Source organism: Zonotrichia albicollis, chromosome 15, assembly GCF_047830755.1.
Source record: "Zonotrichia albicollis isolate bZonAlb1 chromosome 15, bZonAlb1.hap1, whole genome shotgun sequence".
Classification (NCBI taxonomy): domain Eukaryota; kingdom Metazoa; phylum Chordata; class Aves; order Passeriformes; family Passerellidae; genus Zonotrichia; species Zonotrichia albicollis.
In genome coordinates, this window is record NC_133833.1 from 3421700 (window position 1) to 3443576 (window position 21877).

The following is a 21877-nucleotide window of genomic DNA, read 5'->3' on the forward strand; positions in this document are numbered from 1 at the left end:
CTGCAGTCCAGTGTGCTGGGGCAGCCCTTGGTTGTGCTGTGCTGATAGGGAACGCATCTGTAGGAGAGTGAACCTTTTGTTTTTCAGAGCTGTCAGCCCTCAGACTCATCGACTGCATCTCCTCATCTGTCAGTGGAAGCACTGGATTCACAGGGCCCAAGCCAGCCTGCTGAGAGAGAAGGCTCTGAGCTCCTGGGAGGCCTGGCATTCTGCCCTGACACCCCTCCCTCTGACTGCAGCTCCCACTCACAGAGCTCCAGAGCTGATGGGAATGGACAGATGGATGTCGCCCGGAGCCCCTTGGTAGTGTTGAGGAGGTTGAGCCAGGAAATCGTTGAAAGCTCACTAGTATCCAGCATAATCGTGTCTCCGGGGAAGGGCCAGCCTGTGACAAGGTCAAGTGAAAAGCCTTCCTCACCAGCAGAAAGTGATTCGAGTAACATGTTACCCAGCACTCTGGGAGGGGACTTCATGTCTTTGAGTCCCACCCTTGGCAAGGTGGCTTCAGGAGGCTCCTGGCGACTCACACCTCGGAGACTGTTCAGCAGCCCCTCCAGCTCTTCTGAGGCAGCAGGCCATGAACCAAAAGAGCAGCTCCTGCCCTGCACTGGCCATTCTGCAGGAGAAGCTGGTGCTGGGAGCTCAGCCACTCCACCCTGGAAGAGCAGGACCACAGAACAGTGTGACAGCCCCAGGAGGAGTGGTGGAGGAGCAGGTACCAAACACAGCTCACAGCCTGGGCACACTGCCAAGGTCTGTGTTTCCTCAGAGCAAGCAGAGCAGAATGAGGGGTCTGGCAGCACCCCAGATCTTTCCATGCTGTCTGTGGAGGAGAAGCACAAACAGGAGGAGGCAAGAAACACAGTGCACTATTACTGGGGCATCCCCTTCTGCCCCAAAGGGGTGGACCCCAACCAGTACACCAAAGTCATCTTGTGTCAGCTGGAGGTTTACCAGAAGAGCCTGAAGCAGGCTCAGAGGCAGCTGTTGCATAAGAAGGAGTTTGGTAACCCGGTTGTGCCCAGTCCTTCCTTGAGCCAAAACGAGCTTGGGAAAGGAGAAGAGATAGGCAGGGAGAATGGGGTTGCTGATGGTACAGAAGATGGAGACACAGAAGGACAAGAGTCTGAAAACATCAACTGGCTCCACCCTTCAAAGAGGAGGGAGGCAGAGAGTCCAGGGCACAGCATGGAAGAAGATAAGAACTCCACTTCTGATGATGAACCGACCACCAGCTACTGCCAGGTAAGAGCTTTGTCACTGAGCAGAGGTTGAGCAGCCATGCCCTTCTGTCCTTTTTATGGTTCAGTCCCTTCTGCAAAGTAGGCACTGCTATTTAATGCCCCTCTTAAATTTAGGGACTTCCTCCCCCAGCCACACAGGTTATGTGGAAAGGAGAGAAGTGTACAGGCTGACACCCAGCTCTCAAAGGGCAGGGGCCATTGAGCAGCCTGGCAATCATCATTAATGCTCCAGAGAGCAACACATCCAGCTGATCCTTCTCAGAAGGATGCAGCCTGGCAGTGTGCCAAGGCAGAGGACACAGAGGTGATGCTGACCACCACCAGCTCTGGTTTATAAACCTGTGGCTGTGTGGGGAGCTCTTGGTTTCTCTTTGCAGACAGAGATGTGGGTTTGTCCTTGCAGCACAGCCTTTCCTGTTTGCTCCTCCATGCTTATCTGCATCCATCAGTGCTTCACTTCGGAAGTGCTCTTCTCCCTGGTGGCTGGGAGAGGCTCTGTGTGGTCACAGGCATTTTCTGCCTGCCCTGGTGACCTGTCAGCACGGTGGTGCTCCCTGTCCTTGTGCTGGTGTTGGGCACCAGGCTCGGGTGTGTTAGACACTAGGTGTCAGCCTCTGTCTCTGTCAGGGCTCTCCTGCTGGAGCGGAAGGCAGCTTTCTGTCACTGCTAAGTTTAAACAGATTGCTAGTCAGATGAAGTATTTATTACTGCTGTATTTTAGGTTTGTGTCAGCCTTTTCCAACCCTCATTTTTCATAATGACTTCACTCCCGGATCATTGTATAACTTTATCTTCTCTATGACTGAAGCCTTGGCTCTGTTGTTCCTGTTTTCAAGTGTATTTGATCATTTACCCTGGTGTTAGAAAGATACTTAACTTGTTTTGTGATATTTATATTCTGTCTTGTAATATTGAACACTTAGGAAAAACGTCATGTCTGCATTTTCTGGTTGCAGAAAAAGAGCAGAGCAGCCTGTGCTGAAATGTGACTTTTCATGACAGTGCTTTGGCTCGGGTTTAGCAGATGGAGATTTAAACAAGCCTTAGAGGTGATCTGCAGAGGAAAGGAACTGACTTGTGCCCTTTTTCATTTCCTCAGGATAGATACAAAAGACCTGAGAGGTTCTTAAAGCAAACTGCACTTTTTTTCTGTAGCTTTTCCCCTGGAAATGAAGGTGTCATTATGCTGGAAGATTGGGGTGACTAGAGGTCTTTGGATGTGTACTCTAAAGCCCTTGGGAAGCTACAGCAGCTGGGAAGGGCGTGAACTTTTAATCAGTACTGAAAATTGTGTGGTATTTTTTAAAATATTATCTGTTTAATGCTAATACCTAATTAATTCTTGGGGAGAAAAGAGGTTTTAGTGGTGCTGAGTGGTAACTTGTAACCCACTCCTCTTGACCACGGGAGCTGTCTCAGAGCCGTAGCCCAGAGATGTAGCCTTTCTGATATTTTCAAGGTGAAAAAATAAAGGAGGGGGAGCAGATTTTACAATTTCAACCCTAGCCCAAAATTTGCCAGTCTTTTATTTACACGAGAGAAAATATTTTCTAAATGCCTTTTCATCTGCTTTATCACACCCAGCATGAGAGGCAGCTCCTTTCTCTCGCCTCTCTGTGCAGTCGCACACTGAGGCCAGAGCAGGTGATTTACTTGCAAAATCAATATGTTTGATGTTTGCTTGTGCCTTGTCTCCATTTTTTTTTCCCCTCTATCAAATACAATTCCACTGGCAGTGACAAAGGAGGGGCCCAGAGCTGTCATGTCTCCACCTTGCTGCGTCTCTTGGAGACCCTTTGCTGCCTGTGCTACCCTGGGGCTCCCCCAGTGCCACCAGGGCTGCTCTGCTGCTGGGGCTGGTGGGAGATCTTGGGCTGTGCTGAGTGTAGAAACCATCCTTGAGGACTCAAAACCGTCCTTGAAAAAGGACATGGCCTCATGCCATGTGTGAAATGAAGGTGCAAATGATGTGCTTGAGGGAGGCTGCCTCTACTCCTGCCCTGAAACCCTCACCTGCAATGGGCACAGACCTTCCACCCTGGCAGCAGTCAACTCCTGCCACTGCCTCCTCCTACAGCCAGGGGTTGTTTGCACAGAGCAAATCCTGGTTGTCAGGAGATCTCACAGCCCGTGAACCTGCACTAACAAACTTCAGTGCTAATAGAATCAATTTTTTTCAGAGCCTTTCATATAAGGTTAGGGAACTCTCGGTGTTTAAAAGATTCAGAGGGAAAAGATCCAATTCTGGAGATTTAGAGTCTGGTGACCTGAATTAGTGCCATATTTTATAACAGATGTACAAGGAAAAACAGAAACATGGATGAGTGTTCATGACCAGGGCAGAGGCGTTTTTAAGAAATGCACAATATGGGACAAAGACAAATAAAAATAAAAGAGGAGGTGTGGTATTTTATGTTAATGATGAGCTAGGCTGTAAAGAAGTAAAGAAAGTGTAGATAAAATGGGATATTTGGGGGTTGGAGTCATGTTAGAGAAATTTGACAGGAGAGGCCTTGATTTGAAACTTGCTGGGGAAGCATATCCAGGGGTGGAGCTGATCGAAGTTGAAACCTTTGGTGGAAATCAAGCTCACAGCATTTGATAGACTCAAGGAAGGGGGAGGAAAACTCCTTGGGTTTCTTTGAGACCTAGCATGAGAAATTGTAGGCCTGAGTGCAAGGACTGCTAATAAACCGTTGTAATTCCACCTGATTAGAGGATGGCAAGTGTAGCGTGTACACTGCAGAAGAAGAAAGGGATCTGGGTAATGACTGGCATGTTAGCCTGACCTCAGCAGTGCATGAGGCTTTTGAACAAATTTTAAAGGAAAGAATAAGTGGAGTCATAGAGCTAAATGAAAACCGGGATAAAATGCACACAGATTTTCCAGCTGTAGATTGTGCAGGTTAATCTGTTCTCCTCCTTAGATGGGACAGCTGATTTCCCAGGCAAGAAAAATGCAACAGATTTTATCTCTAGGAAATTTCAGAAAAGTGCTTCTCATGGTCAGGCATCAGCTGTACCAGTTGATCAGGTCATTCTGGCTCAGGAAAATGAATTTTAAAGTGGAGTAGATGAGGGCTGCTAGGGTACCTGGGCGAGTGTAGGGGACACTAAAAACTTTGGGTTGTTTCAAGCTCAGCACAGGTAGAGGTGGAGAAAAGCTGTGGTTGCTGCTTCCAAACACATTGAGGTGGGTGCTGAGAGCAGGCAGAGAGCGTGGAAGATGATGGCAATGTTGGGAGGAGTGGATGGGCATGGGCTGTCCAGGAACATGTCTAGGCAGCAAGGTAACAAAAAGTACTGCCAGGCTTTATTGCAGGGAGCACCTTGCCAAAAGCAGGGATGGAGAGAAAAAGCTGACTCGTTCCGGATGGACACTGAGCCATTTTCAGATAAAAATATACAGCAGACTGGCTGCAATGTCATGGACAGACCCCAGTCAGCTGTGCACATTGTTTTATGTAACACCAGAATTTCCCTTTCCAGCCCTCCCAGGTACTGCCTGCAGAGGACGTGCCTGAAGATGGGGAACCCATGCAAATTGCACAGAGGTGAGTGGGGTGATCAGAGTGTGGGGCTCACAGGTTCTCTCTAGTGATATGGGCTCTTCCACTCTCCCTGGAGTGTTTTGGGGTGTAGTCAACCCACAGCTTGCTGGAAAGGCTGGCTGCAGCCCCTGCTGTTATGTATCCCTGGAAATAGATGCTTTGGAGCAGCAAGGGAGAGGAGGGGCACAGCTGAGGAGAAGGGATCAGTTGCTGTTGTTACCTGATAAGATGTGCAAGGTGCATTATTGTACAAGTTGAAGGAGTTGCTCCTTGCCCTCTGAGGCTCCTGTGACGTGGTGCAGTGAGGCCATGGGGAGCTGGAGGTGAGTTACAGCCGTGCCATCCTTGTCTGTCGGGGAAGGCAGCATGGGGAAGGGTTTACTGGATTTCTGTGTGTATTTTTATGTTCTTGCCTTGCTGCTGAAGAGGAAAGCAGGGAGGAGGAAGCCAGACGGCACTGCCTATCAGCCAAAGATAGAGTGCAGTGCTCCAGAAAAGCCACTTCAGCAGATGACAGGTGTGGGGCAAGTCAACATGCTTTTCTTCAGATTTAAGCCTACTCCTCTTTTCCTTTTTTTCCCCCCTCTCCTTCCTGTGGGATGCAATTCTGCATCAAAGGCTATGGAGAAGAAGGACAAATGGGAGAGGATTCAGGGAGCAAGTTACAAGAAAGGCCAGATAATGTCATGTTTTTAATTTGTTGGGTTTTATAATTTAAACCTGCTTTGGAACAAAACTGCCAACTTTCCTCTGATCTAACAGCATTTGGCCTGAGCAGTTAATATCAATATGCAGACTATGAAAATCCCTCTTGCTTGCACCTTTCTAACAAGCTTAAAACCTGCCTTGGGGAGCAGGAGGAACCTGCAGCTGCTGCTCAGGCTGAGGCTGATGAGCCTGTGACAGTGGAGCTCTGAGCTTGTGTGGAAGGCAGCGAGGTGTGTGCTCTGCAGCGCTGGCCTCCCGCCTGCCTGGGGCCTGAGAGCCCGGGGTGAGGAGGATAGGAAGGGACAGGAGCCTCTTTTCTTTGGTGGAGCTGGTGGGGTTAGTCTGGGACACTCCCCAAGCTGCCCAGGAGCTCCTGGCTGCCTGCTTTGGGGTGGGATGCACCTGCATGTGTTGGCCCCTCCTCGAGCAGCTGGAACATCAGCAAGGCAAGAAATGGCTGCAGTCTTTGCAGTTTTGTGCACATTAAGTGTTGCCATCTGGCTCCTGGTAATTTGCCAGCGCAGGCCTCTCTTGGGGATGGCTCAGGCACCCCAACTGGCTGGCCTCAGCAGCTCTTAATAGGAAAACGTGGCTCTGAGCTGTCTGGAGGGAGTGGAGCAGTTCAGGAAGTGCCAGTCCTGTGAAGAAATTGCTTTGCTTTCTGTGGGCTGCTCTCCCCGCTTGTTCCACGCTTTGTACAGAGCATGGAAGATTGGGGTTTTAATAAATGATTATAGGCTTTGTTACCAGGAGATAGTTGGTGTAGCAAGAAATGTGGTTTGACTTCAAATTGATTAGCCCATTTTATAAATGTCATAGCAAGTTGTTTTGTGTGAGTTCTTTTGAAGAGAGCCCTGATGTTAGACACAGAGTAAAACACGCTCAGCCTGGATTCATAACAAATGCTTTGAGATGCTTTATTTAGAGAGAAAAGCCACTTGTGATTTCCTATCAGAATTTTGTTATTTATCATAAATCAGCAGTGGCTGTTCTCTCTTCTCTAAGGCCTGTGGTTGAGCTTAATAAATCTTGTGTTTGTCAGTGCGGGGATTCATGTTTTTAAAGTGTGTTCTTGCATACTTGATCAGACTAATCAGAGAGCCACGCAAGGCGCAGAGTGTGTCAGCATGGGTGCCAGACTTACTCAGCAATGCCTGTCTGTGTCAGAAAGACACTGTGCAGTGAGGTGGGAGAAGAAAAAAAAAAGGATTGTGCAGTGAGGTGGAAGAAAAAAAATAAAAAAGGAGGAATCCGAAGGTCAAAATGAGAGGAGCAGTGCTGGGTGCTGCTCCAAGGAACCACCACACTAATGCTGTAAGGGCTTTGCAGCAGGAAAATGCCTTGTGTCACATCCATGCTGCTGCTGGCAGCACAGGGATAAGGGAGAAAATGAGCAGTGTGAGGAGGGAGAGGATAATGTGGGATAAAGCAGGTCTGTCTTTCCTCTGTGAGGATTTCCTTCCCCAGCCAGAAAGAGGCACAGTGCTGGTACCTGCACTTCTCCCACAGAGAGTCCCACAATTGTGAGCAGGTATTTTTACTCCCTTGAGAAGAGATAATGACCCTTTCTGCCTTTCTAGAAGAAAAAAATGTTCCCTTTTGGATTTTTGCTTAGGATAGCATTTTAGACCCATATTTTGCTGCTATCCTGGTCATTTCTGGCTGTCAGATATTGACCACTTGGAAATTATGGCATCATCTGCTGTTCTGAACTGTATGAGAATGGCAGGTGTGGCCCTCACTCCTTCTGGGTTGGAGACTCATGTTATATTTATGTTTTGAACAGCATCTCCACAATGACCCCACTTGGCAGTAAAAGGAACCCAGATACTGCCACAGAAAACTCAGCTGAAGAAGAGATCTCTGTTTGCCCAGGTAAGAGGCACTTGAGACTGTTATGAATTTTGTACCGAAAGTTACACACTTAGGAAATTCAGAGAAAAGAGAATTTTCAAGTTATTTCAACAAAATGAGATTTCTTTCCCCTCTCCATTTTTCAAGGCTAAAATTATTCAGGTAATTTAGTTTGAGCTCCTAGTTTTGGACCCATTTCCTCTAAGGCAGTTCTGTGGCAGGGATTGCTGGAGATTTGCTCAAGAGACACCTGGATGTGCATTGGGCATGGAGGGATCACTCAAAACAAGGTGTCTCTGCAATGCAATCAAATTTTCAGATTTTTCAGTGTGAAGATAATGTGCAAAGCATGAGAGCTGAAATAATTTTTGTTTATATTAATTAAGCATGTTTGGGACTAAGGAGTTTTTCTTCCTTGGTCTCTCCTACAGTGTCTGAGATTTTCTGGTCCAGGGTTTTAAGGGAGAAAAATAATGAAGAGGCTGCTCCTGTTCACGAGCAGCTGTAGCAGGATAGGTCATGGTGGTGCTTGGAGGCATATTTTGTTGCTAACAAAGATGTGGAGGTCTGAAGAAGGTGTGACTGTGAGACAGAGCATAGAATGGGAGCTCTGCTTGTCTTGATGTGAAAGCAGCTCTATTCTTGCTTTGTCTCCATCCCAGCAAGTGTCCCACACACATTCCCTGTGTCTAATCTCACTCCCCATGAAGCTGCACAGCTGCAGTGCCTTTATCCTCACACTACCATGCTGTGACTTTAACCCCTCATCTGGCTGTGTTGTTGCACTTTGTCTGATAACATTTGTGGCAAGTCTAAAGAATGTCTTGAAACTGTGAAAACTCTTAAAAAGCGTTAAGGACTAAGCTACATCAACAAGTGAAGAGATAGTTGGGGGCTGCAAACCTTTGCTCATGGAGCTGTTTTTCTGCAGAGACACAGCCAAGCCCACTGGAAGCTATTGAGGAGAGAGAAGAGCTTTGTTCAGACAGCAGAGGTGCACCAATGCAGGTAAAAGAGCTTAAAATTGAAGAGTTCTGTTTCCAGTCCTGCCTTTTGGACCTTGGTTCAGCTGAGCTCTGCTGGCATTTCCCTTTGGGTAGCTGGAAGCTTGGACTTCTGCTGTTTGGATCCTCACAATCAGTTCCCTCTTTGCTTTTCTCTACTGCTTCATATCTCCAGTCCCTTTTGGCTGGGGACTGCATGCAGCTGCTTCTGAAGCCTTTCAGTCCTATAGCTGGAGAGCTGTTATCAATTCCAGCCTGTTCTTTTATATCCCAGTGCTGCTGAGCTGGAGGATGCCATCAGCGTGGGCGGCAGTGCTGTGCTTGCCCATGCTCAGGGGCACAAGCTGGGATGCTCAGCAATGCACAGGGACCCCAGGAGCTCTGAGGGGAGCCCAAGTAAACCTCAGTCACCTGTGCTGTCACCTGCTTTTTCATGTTACAGTGCTCTAAACCCCAGTTTGCTCTCCACAGACTATATCCAAGAGGCTAAGAGGAGAGCTTCACACAGAGATCAGACTGGTGTAAAGATGTGCTTGAAGTGTTGAGGGCTGGTGGTGGTTTTCAGGCCAAGCAGAGTGTCCTGAGTCTGGGAATCTTGAGTTTTGTGCAGTAATAGTTAATAGCAAGTCAGTGGCAGGGCCATCCTCTTACCTCTTGCTGCAGATGTTGCTGTGTGCAGCCCCTTTCCCCATGTTGTCACACCTGCACAGCAATTGCTTTGCAGCTGTCACTGTACCAACATCTGACTTCAGTTCCTGCTTCTGATAAAACTCCCTTTGTCTATTAATTTAGAGAGCGATATCAAAGGGGTTGCCAAGTACTCCTCTGGTGCAGGGTACATGAATACAGAATCATACAGCTCTTGACAAGAGGATTCATTTGTGGAAAGCTCATTCTGGGAGTTTGCAGCTTGTACAGCACGTCTGCAGTTCCAATGTCTCATTCTCAGAGGCCTCTTAATAAACCATCTTCTGCTCTCGTGTGCCTTTCATTCTGCAGGTATCTCCAGGCACTGCTCAGCCAATTAGGGACTGCAGCAAGGAGAGAGGCAGTCCTGAGCTGGCCACCAAAGCACATTTGTGACCCATTTGGCTGTGGCCAGGACACTGCCCTGTCCCCTTGTGCGTTGCAGAGGGTGCCCTGTGTCTCACCCCTCTGCCTGGGTGGCACAAGGTGGTGGGGAGCAGGTTCCTAGGGATTGTTTGACATCATTATGGCTGGCAGCAGGTCCCAGACCAGAGCCTGCAGCCCTCCAGGAAACAGCAGAAACAGCTACCATGGCATCAGTGGTGTGCAGGAGCCAAGCAGAGAGCACTGGGACTGACTTCTTCCTAGCAGATGCTGAGCCAGGACACAGGAGTCTTGTTGAGCTCAGCCTCTAGCATTGCTCTTGGCTGGCTCTTGGCTGCAAGTACTATGTCTTGTAGGCAATTTCCTCTGCTAAAAAGCAGAGGCAACTGTCTCTGGCTCTGACAGGGGTGATTGGTTCTGCAGTTGAGGTTTTCCAGACTGTTACAGCAAGGTTTTGTACAAGCAGTCTTTTGTTACAGAATGTTGCATTTCCATTTAAAATTAGTAATTTACCGCTGAATGTAGGCGGGCAGGGTGTGCAGAATTGGTGATCTCCTAAGATTGCTTTAAAAAAGGCAGCTAGAAGGAGCGGTGCCTGCTGCTTTTCCCATCATATTTTTTATGTGTGTTGTCTGTGTAGCACAGGTTTGATTTGATCATTCATATTTGACACGTCTTGTGTTTTATGGCTCTTGAGTGTGATGCCCCACAGTGAGGACTTCACAAGATGTAATGACACTGAGATGTGAGAGAGGGGTACGAGTGTTAATGCTGTAAGTGATGTACTTCAGCAGCCTGTGTTTGGCTGGAGGAACTCTTGTGGCAACTCCTCTGCAGAAATTCAGGGCAGAGAGCCTCCCTGGGAATGAGGGATGTTCCTGGGGCTCGCCGTTGTAGCCTTTCAGCTTGTATTGGGGAGAAATGCATTTTGAGAGTCAGAATCTCAGTTTGAGTCCCAGTCCTGCAATTTTTGTCTTAGCTCCTGAGTCAACAAAGCACCCTCCTTCCCTTTAGGACATAAAAATCAGGATCAGATCCTCATTTGGGAAAGGAAGTAATAAAGCGAGTAATACAGCAAAGCGCTCCAGTGGCATGGAGCATCTTGGCTGACCCCAATTACTGCTTCCCTGAAATGATACTGTTGGAGGGAAGCAGACAGCAGTTTTACTGCACACTGTCCACATGTCACTGCTTAGCTCTAAGGACAGAAACCTCTCCCATATTATTTTTCTATAGGTTTCTCTACGTGGTTAATATTTAAATAGCTTTTTTTAATCATCGCAGGGAGGGGAAGTTTTTTTTCTTAAATGTGGTAAAATCTTACAGTAAGCCTGACTAGGCAGAGATGCAGTTCTGAGTGAGATGGCTGCAGTCTGCTGCATTTGGGAATGTCAGTGGCATAGGGAGCAGGCTGGCTCTCTGTGGGTTGTAGTGGAGCACCTTTGCAGCTGTGTGACCAATGCAAAAAGAGAGTGTCCATAAGTGGTAGTGGCACCCTGAGAACGTACACGAGCTGTGACATTCTGCCCTGGCGAAAAGCCTCTGCTGGTAATTTTGTGTGACACGGATTTTTAATGGTATTCCCTCTCTCCTTGATCCGTGTCCCCTCTCATGACTGCTCCAGTCACCTCCTCTATAAAGGAGGAGCTTCAAGTGATCTCTCCAGGGTTCCTAACACCACAGCAGCCTCCTTTCATCCTGGGGGAAGCTGTGTTCCCAGACAATGCTGCCTGTGTAGCATGGATCATGTCCAGAAACTGATGAGCACAAGTCAGGTGTTGAACTCTTGCTTTGCCCCATGAATTTTCCATCAGTTTCGCTTCTGAGATTTCCTGATTAATGGAAGCTTTGCCGTTTTTCCACTTTAGTGCAGGTGATGTTTGCCTTAAACGGTGTGCATGGCTATGCAGGGAGTTTCACCATGATTCAGAAGGACATGTTGCCTTTGCAAGAAAAATTAGTTATTAGTGCAGTGTAGTTCATTTAGCCAGTGGTGTTATTTCTGAGCACTGGGTGATGAAGGAAGAGTAAAAGTTAACAAGAAAATCTGAGTCTGTGTGAAGGTGAGTAGCTACCAGACAGCATGGAGCTCTGCACCTAAGCAAAGTAAAAGAAACAGCACTGTCTGGCTAATTTTTCTTCTTCTTCCTTAGGTTGGTGGTGATGAAGACGCTGGCAGGGCTGTGTCTGAGTGCAGTCCTGCAGCTGCTGGGCCTGTGTCGTGCCCTCTGTGTGACCACAGCTTCCCAGCTGAGGAGATCGAGGTGCACGCCATGTACTGCGACGGCGCGGCGCGGCCGCAGCCTGCCCAGGACGCTCCAGGTCTGCCACGTGCTGCTTCCACGCCTTTGCTCCTCGTGCTCTCCCCTCTTCCCTGTTGGTATTTGGCAGGCAGGTGCTGCCGGCTTGTCTCTCTCAGGATATTTGGAGTATAGGGAGGTTTGTTCACTCTGCCTTGTTCCATCTCCACACTGCCCCAGAGAGTGTTTGGTATTTGCAGCACCTCCTGCACAGAGATAGCATTTCTGATTGACTTCACACAATAATTCACCACATTATCAGCTCCTGAATATTATTACCCCAGGATCTAGTCCTGGATGCTTCAAGCAGTACTTGTAAGATTTGTCTATTGTGTGCTTTGTTGAGGACCTGCAGAGAATGTGGCAGTGGTAGAAAATGGAAGGCTTGAGCCATGTGGGCAGTCGTCCTTCAGGGCTGTTGAGAGGGGAAAATGTTCCGTACTACTGCAGGAATGGCCTGTGCTCTGCATGGAGTCTGACATTTGTATGTGCAAAAATGGCCTGTTTGGGTGGCAGAGACTGCAGAAAAGTTTCCCTCTTGTTTCACTAAAATTGCAAAATGATAACTATCAGTCTAGGGGTGTGGATTTTTCTCCTTCATGTGAAGAGTGAGGCATAGAAGCACAGTCAGAAGGCCCATATTAATCCTCTTTTTATTCTTTTTCATATCAGTTTTCCATAGCCAACCTTTGTAGAGCTTAAGTGAACAAATACACTGGTTGGTTATCAACATATTCAGTAAGTTATGTTTTAGCTGCTGCTTGAAATGTAAAATCTGTGTTAGCACAATGTCAGGTAATATCAAAGTAGTAGCTTGTAATAAGATTAACTTTTCAGGCTGTGAATATATAATTTTCAGTTACATACTGGCTTGTTAAATGCAGCCTAAATCTATGATGTTTGAGCAAATCATAGCTAGTACAAGAACTGTAAGTTCTGCATTCCTCTAGCAGGAGGAAGTTTCACCATGTAATCTTAATGCAGAGTTGATGTAGTTTAAAAATAAAAGGTTCCTGCTATACTAAATCTTTGGGGATGTGACATGGGTCCTGTCAAGATAACTGGAGCCAGAGTAAAGGCTGATGCTGGCTGGTGCTTAATTTTGGTGGAAGGTTGTCTCTGCAGGCACAACCCAGCTACTGATGCAATGCATCTGGCTCAGGCAAATTACAAATTATCACAGTTCCTCTCCCATCCTCAAGACTGATAAAGGTCTTATTTGTGTTAAAAAATGGAGCAGAATTTCTAGTGTGCCTTTTAGCAGGAATGTCTTTGGCCTTGTGGTATTCTGGTCCCTGGTGTGGCTGGACTGAGAGTGTATCCATTGATCCTGGGGAATCCCGACTGTGATCAGGAAAAGGCTTTGAAGTCTTTGGCAGTGCAAGGGAATTTGTTCTTTTCTTTGGCGTTGGCTTTCAGCAGGACAGAGTTCAAGGCTGGCCTCTCCATTCTGCTTCCAGGCTGGTCTCCTTGGGGATGTTTGTAAGGGTAGTTATTTTGGAATTGCTACTCTGCTGTTCTGGCTTGTTCAGAACAATCCTCCTGTAAGGAAACCAGCCTGGAATAAAAGGAATTTTGCTCTGTAATAATGGCTGTAAGCAGAGCAATGGGTCTGGGACAAAATCACAGTAATTTGAGTTTTGTATTGCCAGTTATTCTAGTATTTTCCCTGTAGAGACCAGGCTCTATTAGCCATAACAGTCGAAGCCACCTGTGTTGTTTGCACCCAGACTCTTTGCAGTACCATGGGCTTCCCAGGCTTGGGCAGAATCCTGCCTGCCTGTGGGGCTCTGGCTCGTGGGGCACCTCAGGCCAGTTTCCAACAGCTGTTGGAAGGCAAATGCACCCAGAGGGCTCTCAGCTGCTGGGCTAGTCAGTGGGATTTGGGTTGAATAGGCAGAGATGATGTTCAGCTCTGAGCAGAGGCCAGACAGTAGCCTGGCACAGCTGTGCAGGTACAAAAGGACTCTGTTTCCAGGGCTGTTGCCTTGGCATCCACCACTAGCACAACATCCACAGGTAAAGCTAATGCATGGGGAGAAAAAAGATGTGAGAGAATTGTCTTCTGAATCAAATGCCAGCTCCTGTGTGGGTCCAGAAGCTGTTCTGTAGTGCTGCAGCACTGTGTGCTCTTGGCTGGCTGCTGGCTTCCTCAGGAGCACAGCAGCAGCCTTGTGTGAGAGGAAGTCAGAGTTCTGCCCTCTGAGCCATGCCCTGATCTGTTAAGAAAAATATTGCTTCAGTTTTCCTTTGGTGCACTGGATCGGGGGTTCTTAGTCTGTCTTCAGATTTATTAATTAGCCTTACTCCTGATGTCTCTGGAATTGCAGCCCTGCAAACTATAGCTGTCAGTGGTTTTCATTTTAATACTACAAAAGGAGAGGGTCTTGCTGGTTTTACTTCTCTTCTTCCTTCTTATAATCATGCACCAAAGTCTCTCAGTCTTAGGTCTCAGGAGGCCAGCTCAGTCTGGCTGATATCTAAGGGCAAGTTTTCAAATGAGCAGCTGGGCAAGATGAGCTACAGTTGCTTCCCCTACGTACATGGTCAACCTGGCTGGATGCCCAGACCGCCACGTACCTGGGCAGCATGAAAATCTTATCATGAATTTCCACTTTCCTGTGATCTGAGTAAATAAAAGAGAACAGCCTGATGTTGTGTTAGCCACTGTACCAGGCTGGGGAGGGCTGAGGCCCTGGGTTTCCAGCTCAGTGACTGGTGTTAATTCTGAGTGAATGAGTGGAGCTGTGGAATTTCTGTGCCAGCTCCCTCTTTCTTCATGCACTCGACTGAAGGGGCTCACTTGTGTGAGAGGGCTCTGCTGGAGTCACCACATCCATCTCCCACTGCTGCTGCCAGGGCAGGGATCTGCTGGTCTCAGTCTGGAAGGGAGTCTTGGCTGCAGCTGAGTACAGCAAATACTCCTGGGCTTTGTGACATGCTCAATGCCTCTCACCCTCCATCTACATCCATCCAGCATTTCAGTTCCCAAGCGAGCCCAGGAAATGAGGATTTGGTATATCCCTTCCTCCCAAAGGCTCAAATGCAGTCTTGATGCAGCTGTCAGTCTTCAGCAGCAGCACTGGTGCTGTTAAAAAGCTCTTCACATCAGTAGAAGTGGCACTGATACAGCAGAAAGAGTAATGAAATGGGTGCAGAGGAAAACTGTGTGGCTTCTGAGAGGGGACAAGATGCCATGGGGCAGACACTGATGGATCCTGCAGGAAGGTGGCACAGAGAGCACAGGGAGCTGGTGGATCGGGCTGCAGGTGGGCTGAGCAGGGAGGTGAGGAGCTCAGTGGCTCTGACCTCGCTGCTCCACATGCCAGCCAGAGCTGGCAGCCCCAGGAGGTGCCCAGGCTGAGTGTGCTGTTAGCAGGGCCATACTGGGCAGGGTTTGCTGCTCTTCCCCTGGGTGAATGCTGGAGCCAAACAGACCAAGAATGACTTGTCAACCAGAATTATTGCCAAGTGAGAGAAAAGGTTGTTCTTGGGCCACAGAGTATGTCTGACCCAGCAAAGAGCATTGCATTTGGGAGGGTTACAAGACTTCTGTCACACAAGCAGGTCAGCACTGCTCTGTGATGGAGATTTTGCCTGTGGCAAGTCTTTTCCTGTGTTCCGAACCCCCTTCTTGAGGGCAGGGGTTGTTCCACCAGCTGGCCCTGTTCTCTCTCCTCTGATGCTTCTTTCAGCATTGCAGCTGAGGGTCTCCTCCTGGGCAGCTGCAGAGCTAGTCCCAGACATCTCTAATGGGCCCATTATGCCAGATGTGTTCACTGCTTTTGGAAGAAAATAGAAGTGATTAACACCTGAGCTGGTGCACAAGGCTTGTTAAAGAATATTAACGAGCACACGCTGATTTGGAGAGCAGTTCTCACCACGCTGTCAAACACACGGTGTTGGTTGGCTTCTTGGGAGGCTGGATGGCCTGGGGGGTGGCCATTGTTACCAGTCATCCTAGTCAGGCTGCCACTTCAAATCTGGGCCAGGCTATATTGAAGAGAGGCGTTTGCTTTAGTTCCTGTGAACGATGAGCTGTTGGTATCAGTCATCGCCTAGGAGACAATACCCACATCCCAGGAAGCCTTGAGCTTGTTTCTTCAGCATGGTTGTCTCCCATCAGCCCCACCAGCTCTGAGCGCTTCACAGTACATTGCTGGCTGTAGCTGCAGATCAGTGATTGCTGCTGTAAGAAAGGCTGTACTGCATTGTGGATAGATATTGGGGTTGCCCAACATTCTAGAAACGGAGTTTTGCTAAAACTAGGGAGAATTCTCTTTGTTCCGCACAGAATTTTGTGCTTCACTTTCTTTATCACAGATGACGTGCTAACAATAACAGGTTTGTTGTGTCTATACCTTGGAGTCAGACTTTTGTCCTCTTGAGTATGGGAAGCAGCATCACCAAGGCGTAAAACAGCTCCCTGCGTTGTCCCCTTAGCCAGCATGCCTGAGAGCGCTCACTGTGACATCTGTTTTGGAGCTGGAGTCTGGAACGTCCCTGGTGAAGCAAGCTAAGCTATCTGAAATGTTCCCTGAGGATCTTTGCTGGTGGTATGTCAACAGGAATACGCTGAGAGGCATTCAACTGAAAGGGACAACACTCCAGCGTGCTCCCTGCAGATGCCTGCAGAGCCAGTGGGGAAAGGCTGCTGGGGCTTGCTGGGGGAACAGAAATGGTTGGGCCCGTCATCAGCTGCTCAGCTGGGATCTCACTGGCTGCCCATGTGTTGGAGCTTCTGGAGAGCAGCACTGCTCCTGCTGGAGATCTTCATCCAGGGGACTGCCAGGGCTGTCTGCGACAACAGCACCACAGTTCACGTGGGCAGTGGGAAAGCGATGAGTGTGGGCTAATGTTGTAACTTCCCTTTCCAGTGTGAGCTGTGTCCCTTCCCAGCCAGACTCTCCATCAAAGGTCTGGTGCCTCTGCAGAGCCCTTGCCTCGGCTCTGCATTCCCCTGAGCCCACAGCTGGCACTGTCCCATCCTGCAGCAGGCACGGGAGCCTGGCTTGGCAGGGAGCTGGGCCGTGCTGCCAGAGCAGCTGGGTAACGCTGCTCTCAGGCTGTCACACTGCTGTCAGCAGCTCTGAAATTCCTGTAAACTACAGACTGCCAATCCAGCTGTTTCTGGCAAATTAGGTGTGAAGTGGTCAGCTGGCTCCCCAGTCTGGGAAAGGTAAATTTTTCAGTATCCCCCCAGGAAAAAAGGACACTTGTCCATCTTCTGTAGGAAAGAAAACCCTGCTTGTCCCAGTCCACTGCTTCTTCACCTCTGTCATCACTTCTGCTGCAGCTTTGAGTGGAAGTGATGGAAACTTGCATTTGAGCATGATGGTTTGGGGTGGATGGTAGTAACCCTTTTTGTTAACCCTTTCTGTTTTTCCTCCAGTGCTCACCCGGCGTCAGAGAGAGGCAAGAAATAAAGCTGCCAGTGGTAAAAGCAGCCCACCATCCTCAGACTTTGACAAGTAAGTAGGTATGCCTGCTCCTCCACGATTATTTCTGTGCTTCTATACTAGCTTGGCTATGGATGTCTTTATTCCTGTACATATGCTGGCCGTTGGCCTTATAACAGTGTTTCCCTAAGAAATTGCTTTTCCTCAGTGCCTCTTGTTGCAGTGCTGGCTATATTTAAACAGAAGCAAGAGGAATTTGCTGTTCTCAGATTGTTTATTTTTGCACTGATTTCCTTTCAGCCCAATCCATGACGGGTCAGGGGCACATGGCTTCTGGGGGGGGCTGTAGCTAAAATGGTGCTAACTCAGCCAGTTTCTGATGGGAGGTTTGAGCTTGGTAACCCCGGGAAAAGAAGAGGCCAGGACATGGAGGATGGCACCTGTAGTGATATTCTTAATTAAATTAGACTTTCAGAATAGCAGTGGCTTTGTTTAATCTCTCTCCATGCAGCCCCTCCTCCTGCCACCCACACAAAGCATCATAAGAGAGGATCTGACAGTAAAATCCCTGCTATGGAAGCAATTTTGCTGTTACAAACAGTGGATGGCAACATCACTAATGGAATTAGGCTAATTATAGAGAGGACAGCTTCTGTTTAGACACATTATCTGGGTAATCAGCACTGACTGGAAAGAAAATACGGGAAAAAGTGCTGCAGAGTTTTGCTCGATGGGGGCTCTCCATATGCATTTTAGAGCCTGGGGTGTTTCACTCAGAGAGTACCACTATCAAACTGAACACAATGTTGCTGGGGCTGGTCCCTGGGGGCTTTGTCTCTTCCTGGAGATAGTCCATTCCTGAATGCAGCTTCCCTCCTGAACAGCCAGTGTCCTCTTCTGCAGGGTTCAGTCCCTGCTGAGAGCTGGTGTGGAAGTGAGTGTAGCTGTGTAAATCTATGCCTGACCTTCATCTCCTTTCACCCAGAATAATCTTCTTCCCAACAACACTCAGTTGTCCTGCGTGAGCCTGAGCATCTTCCACCCAAACGAGGGGGTTTGAGAAACAAGCTGAGCCAACCCCCCAGCAGGAGCATGTGCTCTGCAATTCCTCTCCCTGCATGGCACGATGTAAAATGGAGACAGTGCAGAGAAAGGCTTGATTTACTAGTCAGACAAGTTCATCCAGCCCTGGTAAAATGTCTCTCTGATTTAACACACTTGGTTTGCTTTTCAGGCAGAATTTAACTCCCCTTTGCAAAGCCCTTGCACTTCATTTCTGTAGATTTTGACAGGGTGCTTTATGTCTGGGGAAAAATCAGTGGTGTTTGAGATAGTTAGATGAGCAGATTTGATTACTGTCCCGCTGCTGCAGCAGCAGGACACAGAGGAGCAGGCAGGGAGAACTGATAATCACTCAGTCCTTGAGATTGGTGCCGGCCTGACCCCACTGGGTGAGACTGGATTTGGTGACACGTCTTCTCCACAGCATGGCCTGGGGGAGAGGAGTCACTGCTGGTGTCCGGGAGCCCGGTGCAGGGTGAATCCTAATGCAGTGCTCTGTCCTTTGCTGCCTGGCAGGTGTGAGAAGTGCTACCTCTGTAAGTCACTGGTGCCACTGCTGCAGTATCAGAGGCACGTGGACAGCTGCCTTCAGGCTGCTAGGCAAGCTCAGGGAACCAGGAGGCTGCGAAGAGCCAAGGTGAGGGGCGCCCCTGCACACCATCCCCTTTGCTTTGTGCTGCCTGTGGGGCCGGGCTGGCAGCAGGAGCTGCTTGCCTGGCTGGCAGGGATGAGCTGACCTGGTGCAGGATTGCCTGTCCCTGCGGGCTGCTGTGGACAGAGAACTCATTGCCCTCCTTCCCACGACGGTCTGTGGGAGCACGGAGCGGTCCCAGGGGTGAGCTAATCCAGCAGAGCTGCCAGCAGCCTCTCCAGTGGGCAGGCAGCCAGGGCTGTCCTGCTGCCAGCCAGCACAGCCTCAGTCCTGCAGCCTTCCTCTGCTGAATGTCGATGGAGGGGAGGCCAGCATCAGCATGACAAACCTCTCTGGATATCCACAGGCCCATTCCCTCGGGGAAGGCTTTGGAGCCAGAGCAGGGGAAACTGCTCAGTGCTGGGAGCAGCAGCAGCGATGTCCCAGGGGAGTTGTGGGGGAGTGAGTGTGCTGGAGGTGTGCTGGGTGTGGGCAATGTGCCTCGCTAGAGGAGGTGGGAGGCAGGAGCGTGGGTGGCAGCTGCCTCACAGTCACTCGCCAGGTGTTAGCCCCCACCGTGCCTTTTCCTGCTCGTGGCAGTCCCAGGGGAGCACAGAGGGTCCTTCCAGGCCTTCCTGCTGGCTCCTGCAGGCAAAAGCCTCGTGCTGCAGCTTTGCCTGCGCTCAGAAATGTGATTCACGGCATGAAGATGCAACATGATGTCTTAGTTTTGTATAATCCCTTAAATCCATCACAGACCTCAGCCCTTTGGGGATTCAGATGCAAATGATGAGATTTCTGGTTGATGATTTTGGCTGGGATACAGCCAAGCACTGTGTGGTTCAGAGTACTGCAGGGCACGGCTGCTCCTGCACGTGACCAGCTCTGTGGGGGCTCTGATTCTGTCCCTGTGCCCCACAGCTGGCTGCTGTGTGGGTCCTGCAAGCAGGCACAGGGGATGGGGGAAAGATGCTGAAGCCAGGGGGCTCTTTGGGAAGGTTCAGCAAGGCTCTGTTACCTCTGGCTTTGTCTTTTACTGCAGTGGTAGCTCACTGGGGAAGCCTGGATGTTGGTTGGGCCATTGCAAAGCTTCCTAATGGCACAGTTAGGCTTGCAGCTTTCTGCAGTGGCCCATTTTGGGGGGATTTGCAACTCCAACACCACAGCTGGGATGCCAGTGCCTTCCAGAGCAGTTCTGGGGGCAGGGAGCAGCCAGGAGAGGGGATTCTGCTGGGCCAGTGAGGCTCAAAGCAGCCAGGCCAAGTGATCTTCCCCTAGCATGTGTGACCAGCATGGCTGCATCTTCCCAGGAGCAGAGAGAGGGCACAGGGTGTGTTCCCTGTCTGGCTGTGCCCTGAAGGAAGGCCCTTCCCTCCAGCACCAAGCACCAATACCCGTGGACAGAGTGGGCTGAGTCTGCCCTTGGACATGCAGTGCTGGGGGATGTGTTCCAGCGGTGTCAGAGCCCCTGATGCCCCCTTTTATGACAGCCCTGTGCTTGCTGGCTGGGCTTGGGGATGGCATCCTGAACCCTGGCCTCCCTCTTCACCAGGTTCTGCTTGATTACTGCTCTCTACTGCCTCTGCTTGAGCACTGGTTGGGCTGGGCACAGAGCAGTGCCGTTCCCTCGGGTGGCAGCAGTCCCTCTTGTGCCCAGCCTGACCCTGAGGGCTGGGGGAACCATCCTGGCTAAGGGGTTCCCTCATGGCAGTGCTGTGATGGTTGTTCTCCTGTCCTTGGCAGGACACTGGAAGGCAGGAGGGAGGACTCCTCAGGATGCTGGAGCTCTCGGAGAGCAAATCTGAAGGTGGAGAATTTTCTATTCCAGCCTGGCTGGGTTGTTGCTGCTTTTCCCAACTCTTGCCTTTTGGTCCTGGCTCAGCCTGGGCTGTTCTGGGAGAGTAAATTCCCCTTGGAGGGTCTGTTCTTTGTGAGCAGAGCAGGGAGCTGTGGGCTTAGCTGGCTGTCAGCATTCCCCAGCTGGCTGCACACATTCCTGCCAGTACCCACTGGGTGTGTGCCCACTGGACCCACACCAGAGCCCTTGCAGGAGTAGGGGTGTCCTCTGAACCATTGCCCCAAGACATGTCCAGCTTCCTGGGGGATGTGGGAGGCTTCTGCTGTCCCTGTCTGTGCACCAGTGCTTCCCTCCATGGATCCAAGGACAGGGGGAGAAGAGGGGGGAGAGGTGCTTTGGCAGCACCCGTGGCTCACACAGGAGGGCTGATGTGTGCTTTTGTTGCAGGTGCTGACGCGGGGAGTCCCCTCACTGGATTAGGAGACCAGCACTCCTCTCCCACATTCTCAGCCGCTGATGGGGAGCCGTCAGCAGACAGCCCCATCTCCCTTCAGCACCTCCCTTTCCATGGCTCCCCTGCCAAACCCGGCATCTCCTTGGAAGCCATGGATGGCGTGGTGGACTCGGAGCCATGCACGGCTCTCCGTGCAGGCAGCCAGCACCGGCCCAGAGGCAGCCGCCGGAGAAGGCGCAAGTTCTGAGGGTGGCAATGCTGCAGGGACTCCCGGCCGCTCCCTGTGCCCCAGCGAGGGTCTCCTTGGCACTGTACCCCTGCTTCACCTGCAGCCTTTGTCTCCTGCGCCCCTTTTATATGTTTTATACGACCTGTGCTGGGAGCGCTGGGTGGAGAAGTGACTGTGTGTTTTATAGGTGCCTGTGCAGCTTTGCTCTCTCTTACAGAAATGGAAATATATTTATGTATGTTTTTATGAAACTGCAGCACCACGGCAGAGTTGTGCTGGCTTTCTCTGGGGAATGGGAGGGCACGGGAGGGAGGAGAGAAGCAGCAGCGGGCGGTGGGTCCCCAATCCCACTGCCAGGGGCCTCTCCTGGAGCTGGGGTTGGTGGGGAGGGCTCGGGGCAGAGGCTGCAGTGTCCTGGGCTCTGTGCAGCAGCACAGCACTGACACTCCCAGCCGGGAGGGGCAGAGGGCACCTTGCTGCCAGCTGACAGCCGCAGTCAGCGGATGCAAGGACCGGAGGAGCCACGACCGCCGTGTCCCCGTGTCCTTGGTGCTTTCCCTGTCCCCTGTCGC

At 50.1% G+C, this 21877-nt stretch overlaps 1 protein-coding gene across 6 annotated transcripts in view; it reads left to right on the forward strand.

Moving 5' to 3' along the window:
* The window catches only part of UIMC1 (ubiquitin interaction motif containing 1), a 39688-nt gene extending 18119 nt beyond the window's left edge, over window positions 1-21569 (forward strand). Inside the window, exons 5-13 of one of the 6 annotated variants that reach the window (XM_005483740.4) lie at window positions 88-1245; window positions 4734-4798; window positions 7290-7378; window positions 8289-8365; window positions 11586-11754; window positions 17125-17203; window positions 18710-18830; window positions 20568-20631; window positions 21070-21568. In XM_005483740.4, the coding sequence (XP_005483797.2) occupies window positions 88-1245; window positions 4734-4798; window positions 7290-7378; window positions 8289-8365; window positions 11586-11754; window positions 17125-17203; window positions 18710-18830; window positions 20568-20631; window positions 21070-21323 (2076 nt within the window). In that variant the 3' untranslated portion in view covers window positions 21324-21568. Of the gene's footprint in view, window positions 1-87; window positions 1246-4733; window positions 4799-7289; window positions 7379-8288; window positions 8366-11585; window positions 11755-17124; window positions 17212-18709; window positions 18831-20567; window positions 20632-21069 lie in introns of those variants that run through there. The other 5 variants (XM_005483739.4, XM_074552339.1, XM_005483741.4 and 2 more) reach the window with 5 other exon arrangements.
* Window positions 21570-21877: the final 308 nt, after the last annotated feature.